Source organism: Polypterus senegalus, chromosome 1 (assembly GCF_016835505.1).
Source record: "Polypterus senegalus isolate Bchr_013 chromosome 1, ASM1683550v1, whole genome shotgun sequence".
Classification (NCBI taxonomy): Eukaryota; Metazoa; Chordata; class Cladistia; order Polypteriformes; family Polypteridae; genus Polypterus; species Polypterus senegalus.
Window position 1 is genome coordinate 230,344,442 of NC_053154.1, and position 17,885 is coordinate 230,362,326.

At 34.9% G+C, this 17,885-nt stretch overlaps 1 protein-coding gene across 1 annotated transcript in view; it reads left to right on the plus strand.

Annotated features, from left to right (window-relative positions):
* Positions 1 to 17,885, plus strand: part of dock1 (dedicator of cytokinesis 1) — a 710,521-nt gene that overhangs the window by 612,741 nt on the left and 79,895 nt on the right. Inside the window, exons 44-45 of the mRNA XM_039774569.1 lie at positions 6,181 to 6,265; positions 8,201 to 8,287. Coding sequence (XP_039630503.1) covers positions 6,181 to 6,265; positions 8,201 to 8,287 — 172 coding nt within the window. The remainder of the gene's footprint in view (positions 1 to 6,180; positions 6,266 to 8,200; positions 8,288 to 17,885) is intronic.

Consider the following 17,885-nt stretch of genomic DNA (forward strand, 5'->3'; position numbering starts at 1 on the left):
AAGTACCTGTATGTTTAACTCGGGTTTCGATTGTAACTCTGGATAATGTAGTGTAAAACTGGCCATGGGTAAAAACAGGGCGTGGCAAATAAATTCCAGTTATTAAACATTTGTCTTTGTGACTTGGTGATAGTCATACAATATGTTAAACAAATGGGGAATTGCCTGCATCAGAATATAAAAGGAATGTCTTGTTTTGAGTTGTCAGTGTTATGGAATCCCATCATTCTTGTTGTCTGGCAGTTGCTGCTGCTCTTCAGAAAGGTTGTGTATGTAATTTGTTTTTCTTTTACTGTCTAGGTTCAAGACTTGCTGTTGCTGATCTTCGGATAGTGTTGCTCTGTGGTTTATTAAACGTCTTTGTTGTTCTAAGGCATCTTGCCTGTGCTGGTTGGTCTGGTATGATGTAGATTTTTCTGCTTCTGTGCTTTGGTGTGAGTATGTAGGCCTGCGAGACCGTTTCTGTTGGTTGCAGCTAGGCTGTACGTGCCTTTTCATTTTATCGGGAGGCTTACGTTGAAGTGTAGGAAAATGGAGGTGTAAAATGGTAGTGTCATAATGCAGTTTCGCAGATTATCAAAGTATGCACCGAATAAACAGTCAAATCCACAGTCGATAATTGGTCACATTGAAGACTTGAAGATAAGCCTAAGACCAAACCTCATTGTTGTGGAGGAATATAGAAGTTGTGACAGCTGTTGATTATATCAAGCACGGATGGACACAAGCAAAATAATATAAGGATTGTATAAAGAGGCACAAATTCTTTACATTCTTACAAGTTAGACCTGCTGTTGTTTCCTTGCAAATTTAACACTTGGAATATTAATGTTTGGATAGTTGTTATCACAAAAAAAAGGACTTCAGCAACATGAATGCTATTCTGTTATCTAAGCCAAGTTATCTAAGTAATACTGAAATATAAGGCATCTTACAACATATCTAATTATTTCTGCTGATCACCATGAGTGAGTGCTCCCCACTGAAGTATTTTTCAACTTTCCATCTACCTACCTACATTACAACTGCAAACACTCTTGACATATTATATATTTTCAGAAAACATATACATATTTTTATGGTCCAGTTAAAAAAATAGTTTCCCTTCTTGCTCATAAAGATAATCCAACAGTAATAGTTTTGGTGGAGCTTGATTGGTATTTGCCATAGAATACCAGAACTGGCAGGTCCACCACTGGTGACCTGTGCTTTTCACAGATGAGAGCGGATTCACCCTAAGCACATGTGACAGACGTGAAAGAGTCTAGAGAAGCCGTGGAGAACGTTATGCTGCCTGTAACATTGTTCAGCATGAGCGGTTTGGTGGGGGGGGGTCAGCAATGGTCTGGGGAGGCATATCCATGGAGGGATGCACAAACCTCTACAAGCTAGACAACGGCACCTTAACTGCCATTAGGTATCGAGATGAAATCCTTGGACCCATTGTCAGACCCTATGCTGTTGTAGTGGGTTCTGGGTTCCTCCTGGTGCACGACAATGCCCGGCCTCATGTGGCGAGAGTGTGCGGGCAATTCTTGGAGGATGAAGGAATTGGTACCATTGACTGGCCCCCACACTCGCCTGACCAAAATCCAATAGAACACTTCTGGGACATTATGTTTCGGTCGATCCAATGCCGCCAGGCTGCACCTCACACCGTCCAGGAGCTCAGTGATGACCTGGTCCAGATCTGGGAGGAGATCCCCCAGGACACTATCCGTCATCTCATTAGAAGTATGCCCTGACGTTCTCAGGAATGCATTCAAGCACATGGGGTTCGTACAAACTACTGAGTATGATTTTGAGTTGCAATGAAATTTCGGCAAAATGGACTAGCCTGCCGCATCATTTTTTCACTTTGATTTTTGGGGTGTCTTTGAATTCAGCCCTCTGTTGGTTGGTAATTTTCATATGCATCAAACGATGTGGCATCCTTTCGTTCCTAATACATTATCCAGTCCATTTCAGTATAGATATCCAGCATGATTTGCCATATATTTGTATGACTTTTTAAACACTATTATTATATATTTACAAATTAATATTTAGACTCTGCAGATAGTCTTTTGCAGTGGATGTAAGCTGATGTAGGAGACTTAATCCGGCATCAAGTCACCTTTTGGGACGTGTCTAATATGTGCTGAATTGTCTGCCTCTCAGCTCCATAGTAGCATGATGGTGTTTCTTTGATGCCCCATTTATGCATCAGATAAGTGCACCTTCCTTGGTCTACTCAGTAGCACCCACTCATGTCATCTTAGCTCAGACCCAGGCACTTGGGTAGTCAGATTGTTGATGAGGTGGGCATTAACAGGGTTTGCAGCCATCCAAATTTGTTTCCACTTCTCATCCAAACAGAACTCAACGCCAGTCAAAGCTGTCCAGGATGGTTTACATAAACGCAATCAGAGGTCAGGTAGATTTTGAATCTCTTCACATAATAAAGAGTTTGCAAACTCTCAATGTTTAGTAAGCTCTCGTACAGCGGCAGCTTCATGACGTAATTTTGATGGCACTATGTTGGTTAGAACTGGTAGCCAAACAAGCTGGGTCAATTTTACTACTGCAGAGGAAAGCCACATTGCATTATTTAGTTAATTATCAATTTTTTTGATATATGTGCACTGTGAAGCCACACCAGTGCACAGTATTCAGCTGTTGATTATACCTGAGGAAGCTGTTGCTGTACATAGTGTTTGTGCATCTGTACCCCATCCTGTTCTAGCTAGCATTTGAGCAATGCTGACTCACAAACTGGTTTTCTTTGCAACTTTTTCTAGATTTTGTTTAAGTGTGAGCATTCGGTCTAGTGTGACTCCCAAATACTTCTGCTTGGCTACATGTTGGATCTGTACACCATCATGATACACTGTCAGTTGTGTATGTGCATTCTGTGTATTCAAATGAAACACACATGCCTCAGTTTTCGTGGGGTTGGGATGAAAGTGCCATCTGTGGAAGTAGTCAATTCAGTACATGGAAGTCTTCCTCAAGGACGTCTTCACAGTCTGTAGATGATTTTCCCTGGTGTGTTAGTGCTAGGTCATTGGCGTACTGGAACTGTTTTGCATTTGTAGGAGGTATGTCTGAGATGTACAGATTAAACACTATTGGTGCTAGTACACTTCCTTGCGGGAGCTCACTGTTTTGCCTGTGCCAGCCACTGTTCTTTCTCCCAGGAAGACTATGAAGAAGCAATTAGCAAGCATGTTGTTGAGCAGGTGGCAGAGTTTGATGCATGGGGTTGTCTCCATAAATTTGAGCATCAGCCCTTCACACCATACAGTGTCATAAGCTGCTGTAAGGTCCATGAATGCCACTCCTGTTTTAAGTTGTCATTGATACACTTGTAAGTAAGCTGTAAGGAATGAGCCTGCCAAATTTCAGCCTTCTACCTACACAGGAAGTTGGAGAATTAGTGATGAGTGAGTCAGTCAGTCAGTCAGTCAGTGAGGGCTTTGCCTTTTATTAGTATAGATTTTCTGAGAATACTCTGTCCAATCCAGCAGCTTTCCCCATCTTCACACTATTAAGTGCCGTGATCAACTCCTCAGAAGCGAAATCTCTCAGGAAGTTTGAGAGAAACATAACCTTCTCTTTGTTGCCCTGACATTTTCAGAGTCCATTTTTGCTTTCAATACTCATTTTAATCTATATGCTATGCTGTTTGGTGTTATGTTGATATTAGTAAGAGTTGGAGCTGGGTCGCTGCCCCATTTTTGTAGAAGATGTTATGCCTTCTGACTTAAGTGGGTAAAGTTAATGTTTCCAACTGCCTCTTGCCTCTTTTTCTTCCTTTATTCATTCAGTTGTCTTAAAAGCTTGGTTGCAGCTTCGTTGTTGTATGTGACGTTCATATCGGTGATTGCGGTATTGGTCCCATTCTGGTATGTAATTTTTTTGCAAACCGCAAGGCATATGGCGCTCTGATTTTGTTAGTAGTATTTAAATATCATAATTAAGTATTGCAGGTCTGTGCTGACTATGCAGAAATGCTTCTATGATATGACATCTTGCTGTGTATACTGTGCACACTTGGTTGGCCCCGAGTAATAATAGTATGGTCAAGTGTGTATTCTTTCCTTCACCTGGCTGACTTGTACTTGGTTCCTTTGTCCTTCGCATTGTAAATTAGATGGATGGTTATGAAGTGTGATCTACTCTTGCAGTAGATTTCCATCAACATCATTATATTTGTATCCCTATAATAGGTTAAATCTCCAATGTAAATCATTGGGTGTGGAAAAATCTGCAATACAGAGCTAGGCCAATTTGAGCTAGGAGGTTTATATACATCGGCTATTGTGACTTTATTAAGTTTTATTGCTAGTATGTGCACATTATAAGCAGAGTCTTTGTGTACTACTTTGTAATTAATCAAAATGGACTTGGAATATTTTACGATTTCTTGCACAATACTGTATAGCGTTGATTAGGATATATCTTGCAATTCGTATCTTGCAAAAAATGAGTTTTTTGTATCACTTCTATGTCCACGTCTTCTTCACACATTAAGTGGCTAAGAAATTGTGACTTGGGTCTAGAAATTTCTTCAATGTATAATTGGCAAACCTTTACAGTATGTTGTTTCCTACATCTAACATCATGTAGTTCTGAGAAGGTCTGTTTTAGGGGTTGTCATTTTGATGTTCTTCAACTTGTCATATTTTTATTACCATGTTACAGAGTCTAGTGTTGGCATTAGTTACGATTGGACTTTTTAATTTCCAGGTGCATGCAGGGAGGGCCACAAGTAGGCTGGCAATTTTTTAGATATAGAATCCAAGTACAGTCATTTTCATAGGATCTTAAATCATAGTTTGTTTTTTTTTTTTTTGAAGATCCATAACATTAGAGCCAATAATTTTGTAATAAATTATTAATAAATTTATTATTTTTAATTAAACTGGGAGGTTTTCTACTCCTTATAGACTTTATTGCTCTGACCATTTAAAAAAGTGTTAACAGCTGAACTGATGTCCATTTTTAAAGTTATTATAAAATTGCCTTCACAGTGTGTGCAGTTTGTATTGTTGATATTCATTATTAAATATAACTTGATGCATACAGCACGTGGATGTGTATTTTCATGAATTTGCTTCACAAGCCCTACATGTAAATATTTACTGTTAAGATAAAAGGAAAGAGAATCAATATAAAATAGGATTTGATTAACAACTAATTCAGATTAAAGCATGCCTGATTTTGATTGATCTCTTTTTCCTGAAGAATGAAGAATTTTGTTGCAATCAAGCTTTTATATCTGTTTAATTTGTGTTGCTCAATGATTGCTAGATTAATTTGATAATTTTTCATTTTTCATTTAGTTAAACATAGAGTGTGAAATGTAAAAATCAGAAGAATGAGTACAATATATTGGTGGCAGTTGCATTCAGTTTCATTAATGCAAAACTGGTATTTTCCTATTTCTTTTCCATCCTACACAAGAGTGTATTATCATTTTCCAGTGACATGCCACAATTTGTAAAGGCAGTGTCTTCGCTACCTCTTGAAACAATGTATTATAATTTTTACTGTGATAGAAAAAACATTTGAAAATAATTCATACAGTATGTGCATTAATGTGCTTTGTTTTACAAAAGAAAAATATCACAAAACAAGATTACTAATGATAAATTTGTTAATTTAGTGACGGGTTAACAACAGTACTTGCCACAACAAAAAATAAATACTGCAACTTCTTAGACCTTACATTTCCTACCTCTTTGTTTTTAAGGGAACTTCATTTGATATGGTTATGATAACATCATAATCATAAAAGGATATTAACCTTCAGCTAAAGGAATGCCTTTTCTGGTGATTCTCTTTTACCATAGTTTGGACTTGTGTGTTTTCTGAATTCAAGAGTTAACAGTACAGATACAAAAACAAACTAAGGGTACAAAATTTGATTAATATGTCCTTTATAGCTAATGAGGAATTTTCTACTGTCATGCAGATCTGCAGTTAATAATCTAATTAAGTCTGTGCAAATTCTTTGGCATTTAAAGGATGAACTATATTTAAATGAGTATGTGTGTGTGTGTGTTTATTTTTTGTTTACTTAATTTCTAGGTATAGATTCCTTATTTTGCCTTAAGAGTTTTAATTAAGCAGTTTAATGAAGCTTTAAAGTGCATACATGCATAGTTGAATGATAATGTAACTTTTTTGTTTTAGTTTTTACACCGTAAATGAAGTTCAAAAATTTCAGTACTCAAGGCCTGTAAGAAAAGGAGAAAAGGATCCAGACAATGAGTTTGCAGTAAGTATCATTATTTCGCTGAATTTGTGAAACAAAAATAAACAATGCTTATTTTCTCATATTAGTTATAATAATTTTGGATATATAAAACAATAATGAGAGACACCTACAGTACAGTAGTTATAAATTTATTTACTAAAATTCCTCAAAATAAAATTATTTTTTGTTTGTTTCATTATCTTTAATGTAGTGAAGGGGAACCTATGCTTAATGAACATTATTTAGAATTTCATGTTTCATTCTGCCAGTGTACCTTATATTTGGTAGTACAGTGAATAGTTTTGCTGTACTCTGGCCTAGTGTTTTGGGTTTTTTTTTCTTTTCTTACTATGTTTACACAGCTTTGTTCCAGAAGTATAAAATCATGGACTTATTTGTTGGGACCTCTTAACTAATGATGTGTGTGTGGCTGAAATATGTACTATAAGAGTGAGTGCCGCAAACAATGAAAAATACAATTTTTATATTAAAACATACCACACAGAAAATTTTTGTCACAATCAAAACAAATTTTGAATATGGTCCCCTTAAGGGTTAGTTTCCTCTAAGTAGCAGTGTTATTTGCTACACCTGATAACAACGTAACATTGCTCTTAAGTCACTTTTTAAAACTTTTAACAGTTCAATATTTTTATGGTTTTTCATAATTAAGTTGTACAGACTGTAAAATAAATCTAAGAAAAATATGATGTGACCAGTGTTTGGATGTTCTTTTTAGTAAAGTTATTTCAATAGTGTAACCATAAAAACAGGGATACATACTTTAACATTTAAATCCTGGCTAATGCCTTACAGCTCCATAATCTACATATTATTAGGATTAATAATGTCAAAACTGTGAACCAATTAGAATTTTATCTTGAACCCAGAGATGGTAACAAGCAAATTGTACCTAAAATAGTGTTATTCAATAGCAAGTGGTACCCTTTCATAAAAGTGCATTAACCTTCTAAAATGTTTTAAGGTTTAGTCCTACCAGCGTTATTGGACACTTCACACTAGCTACACAAGATAAAGGCAAACAGCTGGATTAGGGTCACTAGCCAGATGAGCGTGTGTTCAGCTGTAGCACTGTAATATGCTGGGTAATATCAAATGCAGTCCTGGAATAGAGTCCATATTATTTGATAGTGTATTACATAGCCGACTACAGCACTAATATTTGCAATGACTAAAAGTCAACTTAAACAAGTTTATATTTCAAGGAATATTTAGAGACAAAGTGCTACTGCAGTTTTGTTTCCTGTGGTAGATTTACAATTTTTCAAATTTCTTTTAGGTAAAAACATTGAAAAGTGTTGTTTGTTAGTTAGCGCCCAGGCCCAGTCACTCTGTATGTGGGGTTTGTATTTGAACTTCTCTCCAGGTACTCCAGTTCTCCCCTGATGTCCCAAACGTGTTGATATTAGGTTCAGTGGTAACTGTAAACTATAGTGGTGTGTGTGAGGGTTTTGCTGGGATAGACTGTAGCTCTCTGTGAACCTGAATTGGATGCACTGGGTACAGAAAACAACAGATGACTATTATAGTGTATTTTGTCATTTTACTCAAAACTTCAAAAACTCTTTGTTATCTAAAGAAAATTATTTTTAGGCAAATTATATCATTAAGGCCACACGTTTTCTTCTAGCCATACCTGGCAACAATTTTCTTTAAATTATTAATTTAAATCAACCAGTTCAGATAAATGTCAAATGACAAATTGATATATCAGTAAAATTAATAGTGTATTAAATGTTAACTGTAGTGCATGTTTTAACCTTGATTATCTGTTGGGATGGTTCCAGAATTTTATCAAAGAATGCTTTTATTTTATTTAATTTCACCAGACCCAGCTGCATTTATGGATCTAGTATATTATTATACAGTGTTTGTTTTTTTTGTCAATGTTACAGAGGGATTTAAATGTGAAAATGTGTTTTTTTTTTTATATAGAATATGTGGATTGAAAGAACCACTTATGTTACAGCATACAAGTTACCTGGGATACTAAGGTGGTTTGAAGTCAAATCAGTGTCTATGGTAAGTGAGATCCTTGATAAAAACCAGCCTGCCAGCCCCCATAATCAAATAGCTGTTTTGGTCTGGTGTAAGAGGAAACAATCAATATCATCCTTTTGCTTCAGTGGTGTGCACAGACTGATCAATGAACTCATATAATTCTCAGAAAAAAAAAGATAGGCTAGGAGAAATTGTATAACACTCAGTATTAGTTATTGACTAAGTGTCGAACAAAAAGTGTGATTTATGTGACTTAATTAGCAGTTGTGAAAATGCCAATGAAACCAATATTTTTCTTTAGTGTAGTAAAAGCCTTGAAGTCAGGAGATTTTAAAGAAAAGTCTGTATTTGTTCATGGCATTAGTTCTCACGTGCCTGTTTTCTGCAAAAGTCAATGGCTCTTTCACTTTATTCTACTATTCTTACTGTAATATATGTAGCAAGTGATTAATGCATGTCCCAGTCCTTAATTTCACTTTCTGAAATGTTCCATTTTGAAAATAGTAGTCTTAAATCCTTTTCTCCAAGAGTACATGCAAGCTTAATAGTTAATGTTCTGCTATTGTGTAGATATTTTTTAATGAGTATACATTTTTAATACAGTATTTATTTATTTATTTGAAATTTCTTTTCCAATTGGGAAAAGTAACTATGAAATCCTCAAGATCTTCTGATTTAAACAACATCTTTAGCAATGTATTATCTTTAGTTACACCTAATACTGCATGCAGTAATTTTAAGTTGCCTATTTTGTGCCACATTAGTCACATAATTTCATTAGCAGCGAAAAACTAATTCTGAAGTGCTTAACAATAAATGCTTGAAAGGTATATGGTCTTATTATTGGCTAGTATCTTGTATAACCTTTAGACATAAAGAATGCTTACTGTTCTGTATATATAATAATGGGCATGTTCAATGTTTACTTCATAGAACCTTTTACTTGTATAATGTAGTTGCATACTGGTTACATTTTGAAGCCTCTATACATACAGTTGTTCCCATTCTGTTGGCTTGAAGTTCTATATTTTTTTAATGTTTTCAGTAGATTTATGTTTTCAGTTGGTTTTTGTCTTCTTGAATTCTGTACAGATATGGAGATCCCCATGCTAATATGGAATACCCTTGTACTATTGTATTTCACATGTGAGGTGCTGCATTACATGCATGTCTAGCAAAACAGGTGCTGCATTACATGCATGTCTAGCAAAACATTTCTAGTCTTGTACTGCTTCAATGCTCCTCTCTCCAAAGGCCAAATGATAAAGCATATAAACAAATCGAGATGTATGTAGTATCCTTAGTTTTTGTATAGCTGAAATTAAATCTTATTTACATACAAATGACAAGTCTGTGATGTTCAAAATGAAACACAATACAAACCAACAATTAGTTTTTGAAGATAAATGGCCAGCATTCCTTTTATAATTCACATTTTGCCATGTTCTCAATTTAAGACCCTTAAAATTACATGTACCCTAAATGTAAAAGTCAATTATATTTGTATACCTTATATCAGTTTTTTTTTTTTTTCTCCAACTACTGGGTCGCAGACTGCCATCGTTAGAATGTGAGTGGGTCATGTAACATTTTATGATGTACAGAATATAAAAACTTATTATATCAAAGCAAGCATGTTAAAACTGTTATCCACCGTACTGCATGTCTCCACAGTAAAGAGTCTGATGCATAAAACACACTGGTCTACAAATAAAAAAGATAAGGGTGCTGAACATAATTGCTCTCTCATATCCAGTTTTTGAAAGAAGAATGTTTAAAGTAAAAAAAATACTATTATAGAAAAAAGTTTTTAAAAATTGAAAGATAAGTTCAGTATTGTTCAAGTTAGTTATTTCTTCACAATCCTGGTATATATTAGTTTTCTACTTGAAACTGTGTTCTAAAGTGAATTATATTTTATAAATTAAAAAAGAACATCTAGACCACTGTTGTGTTTTATAATGAACCCCATTCACCTTCACTGCAAGACAGCAGTGCTACAATTGTGCCGCCCAATAATAATAATAATTATTATTATTATTATTATTATTCACAGATTTTATCTGTGAATCTATTCATATATTTTTCCTCATAATAGTAACACTAATAAGAATAACCCAGCAAAAATAAAGATGCAAGGCCGAAGCAAAACCTGGATAATAATAATAATGTTCATATATATTAATAATAATCAGCATCTAATTGTTGTCCTTAATATCTTTCATGAAATAATCTGAACATTTATTTTTCCTTAGTAATAAAAATGATCTATCCTGTTAATTAACACCTTATGCACTAAGGGGTTTTTGACATCATTGTGCCTAAGTTATATACCCAAAAATAGATGGCTATTATTTTGCTTAGGTAATATAAGAGCCGCAAATTGCTGAAGAGTAGTGCACACAACAGTTCAAATTGTTAAAAGAAAGTATTTTTATGATTAAAAACCTTTGTATAGACTAAAATCAACTAAACAAAACACAAAAAATTGCACTTCAGTGATTTCTTTTCAAAAATTGGATTTTACATTACATAATCAAAACAATTTATGAAGTGCAACCTTAGAATCAATTTTCTTTTGTGCCCCAATCTGTCAGCTATCATTGTACTAGGTTTAGATGTCATACCCCATAGCAATGAAAAGTCATACTGTTTGGCACAAGGTGTACCCCTTTTTGAAAACATGTAGTCTCTTGCACCTAAGCAATCCTCAAACCAAGTATTGCAGTTGCAGTATATATATTACTAGTTATAAATATATATATATATATATATATATATATATATATATATATACTTTTTTTAAAGAAAAAATATACATATACCCACTCATATCTACTATATATCACTCTGATGCAACAAGTAAGCAATTTATTACTACAGTGGAACCTTGATTCATGACCATAATTCGTTCCAAAACTCATAATTCGTAAACCAATTTGGTCGTGACCCGAAGCAATTTCCCCCATAGGATTGTATGTAAATACAATTAATCCGTTCCAGACTGTATGAACTGTATGTAAATATATATATTTTTAGTTTTTAAGCACAAATATAGTTAATTATACCATAGAATGCACAGGGTAATAGTAAACTAAATGTAAAAACGTTGAATAACACTGAGAAAACCTTGAACAACAGAGAAAACTAAGACTGCAAAAATTCACGCTATAGCGCTACGAACCGCTCACTAAAAACACTTTTTTTAATGAGTTTTAAGCACAGGGAAAAAATGAACATTTGAAAAATCCGTAATTTAATAAACCACCAAGAAAAGTAACATTGCAACAATGCACGCTATGAACCAATCGCTGTAAACAGAAATTAAAACAAAAACAAGCCAGTGAATTCTTTAACTGCCTTCTCTACCTTATGCGTCCAGCCCTCTCTCTCGTGTGTGTGTGTGTGTGTGTCTCTCTCTCTCGCGGGCCTGTGTGTGTGTGTGTGTGTGTTGCGCTCTCTCTTGCTCGCTGCACAGGGAGAGACTGAACACTTACAAACCAAAAGGGAAACTGGCTTGTTCATATACCAAGTGTGTGGTCGTGAACAAAGGCAAAAGTTTGGCAAACATTTTGGTCGTAAACTGATTTGTACGTGAACCGAGGTTCCACTGGTATGTACATATAATTATGCACTTATCCAATCCCTTACTTTCAAATGAAGTACAATTAAAAATGGAACACTAGCTGCAGCAGCCTTATTTCCCGCTTGTGCTTGTGACATAGCAATGTGAATGCTGTGATAACAGTGACAGTCATCGAGGGGGAACAATTGGCGTCCCCATTGTGAATCTTAGAGCTGTGGCATGAAAGAATTCAGTAATATTAAATCAAAGGGTAGTCCCCCATTCGAGTTTGCATGGTGTCATTCAGTGATGTTTGAGCAGGCATTCAAAGAAGCTGACACTAGAAGAGCACAGCTCATAAAACTGACATAAGGGAGAATTTGCAGCAGACATCGTTCAGATATGGTAATTGAATCCATGATGCTTAAACTGCAAAACTGCATGCCGCAGCATTTCAAAGCTTCCCTACAAATTAAGTAGAGCATTGAGACCTTCAGCAAACATGTCATTCTCAACAAAAGTCAAAACAGTGATTCAGTATATCCATATTCCATGTCACTAGCATTCTATGACTTTTCTAGGACTTCCTCAACCAAATGCTTTCTTTTTCTTTTTTGGAGGAAGATATTTCAACAGTACTAACTTTTAATTCTTACTGTACATCAGCCAAACAATCTAAATGTAGTCTCACACAGAACCTTGTGCATAACAATGCGTAAAAATACATAAAGATGAAATAGTAACAATATTGTATATATCCTGTATTTTACACAAAGCTGGAACAAGTAGTACAGGTGGCCAATCATAGACAACCATAAATCATTAAGGTCTGAAACTCAGCTATCTCATGGTAGTGAGCATTACACTATATATGACGTGACATAGGTGGGATCATTAATAAAATCAGAATTACTCAATTGTGATGTACTGCTCATCTCAGCATATACAGTATGTGTGCAAATCACATATTTTGCTTATTAAACAGAGCAGGTAACATGGAAATGTATTATATATTTTAAAGAAGACGCCCTTGGGTATTTAAAAATACCATTACTGCTTTGGAGTGAGTTGAGGATTATTTAGCAACATACACAAACAACTTTGAAACATGATAGTGTCCCACCAGTGGAGCATCTCAGTGATCATCAGTGATTAATCCTCTTATCCAGGGCTGGTTGCTAAGTTGTCTCAGTTGAAGTTTGGTGTAGATGGTTAAGCATAGGCAAAGTGGCAGCTAAGAGCTGTCATTCCTGTCTCACAGTGCCAGGTTCTACAATGAGTCTGTATGTTTGCCCCTTTTATTTACGGATTGATTAGTATTAGTAAGCATTAGTGAGTTTTCAATGAAAAATATTGTCCTTAAATTGTTTTGTTTTTTTTTTTCTTTAACCGCAGTAATAGCAATTCATCATGCATTAAAGATTTGGTAATTGGTTTATGGCCCCTACAGTCTTCTCTATCACTATGCTCTATTTCATTTATTCAGTATTTTTCTTTACCAGGCAAGAGCATGGTACCCCATGGGTTGTCATATCTCCTCCCATGATGACCTCTGCAAACAAAGAAGTTAGCAAGAAATGTATCTTTACCTCAAGAAAACCATATCAAGAACATGTGATGACTGTATTATTTTAAAATGTACTTTTGTTGTCGCAAGCATTCCTTAGAAATGTGAAGGTCAGGCTTTCTTCTATTGAAACCTTTTGCTAATTCAGAGTGGATGTATTTGGTATGTCTTAATGCTTTTCTTCAAAATTGGGACAATGGGAACAATTCGGCTCTATTATAAAAAGCAAGAGGACCTATTTGTTTTTTTTTTAAATATAAACAATAAATGCAATTTCATGTGGCAAAGTAACATATACCATAATTGTGAAGAATTAACTTTAACTTGAAAAATACCAAACTTACTTATTCTTTATTTAGACTTGAAAACATGATTAACATTTAATAGTTTTAGATATAATTGTTTCAAAAAGCAGTCACTTGGTATTTTTTTTATATTTCCTGTAAAGTTGTTTCATAGTGGAATGATCAACAGATCTCTGCTAACATAGACTTACTCCAGTTTTGACTGTCCATTTTAGTGATGTCCTAGTAGACTCATACCCCAAGGTTATCAGAAACCATTCCAAAAAGTGTAAGAAATAGACCTTTAATGACATGTTGCACCCAATTGCTATGTAGGAAGAGAAAAGCTTCTCAATTAGTTCTTCACAGTTTTCCACCTTTCTATTCCTAAGAATTTTTGGAATTAATCCAACCTTTCATATCTCTGTAAAAAAACATTTAAACAACAACTCTCTCTCTCTCTTCAGGACAATAAAAAGGAATCTTTATAACTGTCTAAATATAAATTACTTGCTATTTTGAAGGAATAAGAAGTGAAAGAAATTCTGATTGAGACCAAAAAACGTGTAGTAAATGTCTGATTTTGGGCTGTTGCCACCTCAACTAAGAACAAGGAACACTGATATTTTTCATCTCAAAATACAGTTCAAATAATATTCTGAGCATAAAAAATAGTTATGACACAAAATCAAACATAACTTCTTTTGACTTAATCCAGTATGTGGTAAAAATTCCTCCTTTAAAAATGGATTCAGCACAACAAAATCTATCAAGTACACCATTTTTTTGCACAAGAGGATTTTGGTGCAGACTAATGATATTTATTTCATACTGTAAATTTTCATTGCATATTTAGGTATAGTATGGCTACCATCTACAGTTACAACTTTTATGGTTTTATCTTACAATGTGCCCTTACATACCTTTTCTAATATAGAAATGTTCATTAATTTTTCTCTGTGTGGATATAAGTCTGAAAAACATCAGAATAATAGCAGATTAAAATCTTTGAAAGTCTAAACTGCGTAGAGCTTCAATACTGTTATTTAAAAAGGGATTGTTGCTGACCCTTGATTGAGATATGAATGCAGGTCTTTTCTTGTAGCAGTTCATTTGCTCAACACACCATTCCAAGCTTTCACTGTCCTGTCTGGTGGTTTTTCACATTAATACTGTCACATTACTAGAAAAAATACAATCTTCTGCAGTTTGCTGCAGGCAGCACAGTATTCTTGGCTCATTTTGGATTGCTGCACCTGCAAATATATTGTACATTCTTAAGATTCAGTGTTAGTGTCATTTTTATGTTTTTCATATAAAACCTCCTGTTTGTTTAATGTTGTAAATAAGAGACAAAACATAGATTTGGCAAAGAAATTCAGCACAGCTTCACATATACGAATTCAGAACAGATTTGAGGAATGGAAGTCAACTGTTGGTTTATATGGAAGGCAGACATGAAGGGGCAAGCCTAGGAGAACAGAAACCCGAAGTGATGTCATTGATGGTAGATTCATCAGTTGGCTGGTCTGCAGAGGGAGAAACACGGAAAAGATTAGAGCACAGCGCCACCCCCTCGTTCGGCAGGTAATCACACTTACTCCAGCCTGTAAGCTGTCTCCCATGCGCATGATCGTGATTGTTTTCATTGGTCAAACAATCACTCGATAAGCAAAGAACATAATAAAACAAAATGATCATTCGAAGAGTTTTTTAAATGCTCAGATGTGCAATATTGCCTCAATAGTACTGATGTTGAATCTACATCTCAAGCCCCAGATATTAACGTAGAAAAAAGAAATTTGTCAAAACTCAGTGTCCAAGGATGAAAGAGAGATATCCATCCATCCATCCATTATACAACCCACTGTATCCTAACTACAGGGTCACGGTGGTCTGCTGGAGCCAATCCCAGCCAACACAGGGCGCAAGGCAGGAAACAAACCCTGGTTAGGGCGCCAGCCAACTGCAGGAAAGAGAGATATAAAGAAAAATGAACAGACCAGTAGATGCAATGAAAAACCAAAAGAGTGTATTGAGAACGGGATTAAATGTATATTGATTGAATAATTATTTAGCAAGAGCTCCTCTAACAGTGGACTATACTCAAGAGTGGCAAGGCAGAATATGTACGAGAGAGAGAGAGAATCAAAATCCTCCTATTGCGTATAATCAAAATCCTCCTATTGTTCTTTAGATGATACTATTGACAGTTGTATTCAGAAATAAAATACTATGAATAATGTGATTATTGATTGTGCAGCTTGTATGTTTAAGGAATTGCCTGAATACATTGAGTAAGTCTCTTTATCCTTATTTGAGTTTTCGACATAATGTTTGTAAAGGTAAACAGCAGCTATACTTTGAATTTTATAGTCCTTATGTCAAAGCCAGCTGGTTAACAAGAATACATTTTCCGAGCTCTTGTCCTACCCCTACGATTACAACACTCCAGGTGCTACTCAGCCACAGTGCTTTATCATTACTCACATCCTTTCTACATGTAGGTTAAGGCTACATCCCTTAAAGCCGATCTGCATTGATATTATCTGCCAGTACCTCTCCATCTTACTTTTAAAACCCCAACTCTGTCGGTCTGTGTCTGCTTCTCATGCAGTAAAGCCATTGATTTCTTGCCAGATGGCTTGTGTGAGTTTAAAATGGCACCAACACTAAAGAATGTTATTTCATTGAGCTGCCCGCCAAATCCTACAAGTGGGAAATCATTGCAGAAAGAGATCTCAGCATGTAACAGTGGCATGAGTGAGAGCAGATGTTAGTTACAACAGTGGCTGTGACACATGGATGACAGTCAGTTGGCAGTGTGTTTTGACAGGGAAGGGGGAGCAAAAAAGTGATCAAAGCAAACTATCTAGTTTCAAGGGCAGAAGTTGAATTGATAACCAAGGCTACTTTCACAAACCCCCAGTAAATCTCACCAGCAAGTGTCCATCCATACTGTAAATGTCTTCATGAGCAAAGGCTTAACCAGTTGTTTTTATGTGGCTTTTCTTGAGAAGATAGTTATATCTTCCTGGTTCATATGTTCCTGTTTGCTAAAGTAAGAAAATCATAGAAAATTTCAGACTCATCTAATGCATGTGGTCACATCAGAAGATGAGCATGAAGATTTAAATGAACAGGGCTGCACTCCGATGTCATTGAATCTAAATATGTGCCATTTATTTTTCACTCGGATATTTAACAACTTGGGCTATACACATTTTGGTCATCATCTTGGTTCTTCAGTACTATTCAGACTGGCATATTAAACATAGCAAATATTTTCATACAGTGTAATATAAGCATTAATTATATATAGACTTTTTAAGAGCTTAAGGAGCTTAAGCAGTACATCCAAGAATGTGTGACTACTAATGTGATACACTTGAACTATTCAAATATGCCCAGAAAATTATTTACAGAATAACATTTCTTTAGTTCAGAAAATAGCCAGACCCTTAGACTTTATATAGCCATTTTTTTAAAACTGTTTATTCTAATACATAATACCTTTTGTAAAACAATATAATTTTGAACGAAAAGAATGCACAATCTTAACTCACTTTTCAATTTAAGTGTATGCTATCTTGTTTAAAGGAGGACTACATATATTAACAGATTTGTTAGTATATCAACAGAAAATATCCAGTTTTAGTACTTAAAATGTATATATGAAAACAATATGTCCATATGCCAATATACCCATAAGTACACATGACACTGGCGACTCTGGTGTATTTATCAATGCAAAACTTGATTTTAAAGCTGATTCCTATTTTTTTTTAATTTGGAATGTTTGTAGTTAATTAAATTTAATTCAGTGAAGATACAACTTATTTTCTCAACGTACTCTTCCTCATTAATTAAAAGCAGTGGAAAGTGCACTAATAGCTTCATGTTTACATAAATATACATTATAAAAATGGATTAATTAATATTTAATATGTGGAGGACAGTGTATTGTACAAAATAAACAGTATTCAAACTAAGATTGACTATATCCCAAAATATGTACCTTGAATTAATGTCTTTCTTTGTGTTAATAAAGTTAAAATGGTTAAGAGTAAGTCCAGAGTCACAAAAGTCCTCTCATCTCAGAGATGTACTAGGTAATGATTATGTAGATATGTATTTTTTTTCTTCTTGAGTCATAACATTAATATGGTTAAGAATAAAACAATTGATTACTTCCACTAATGT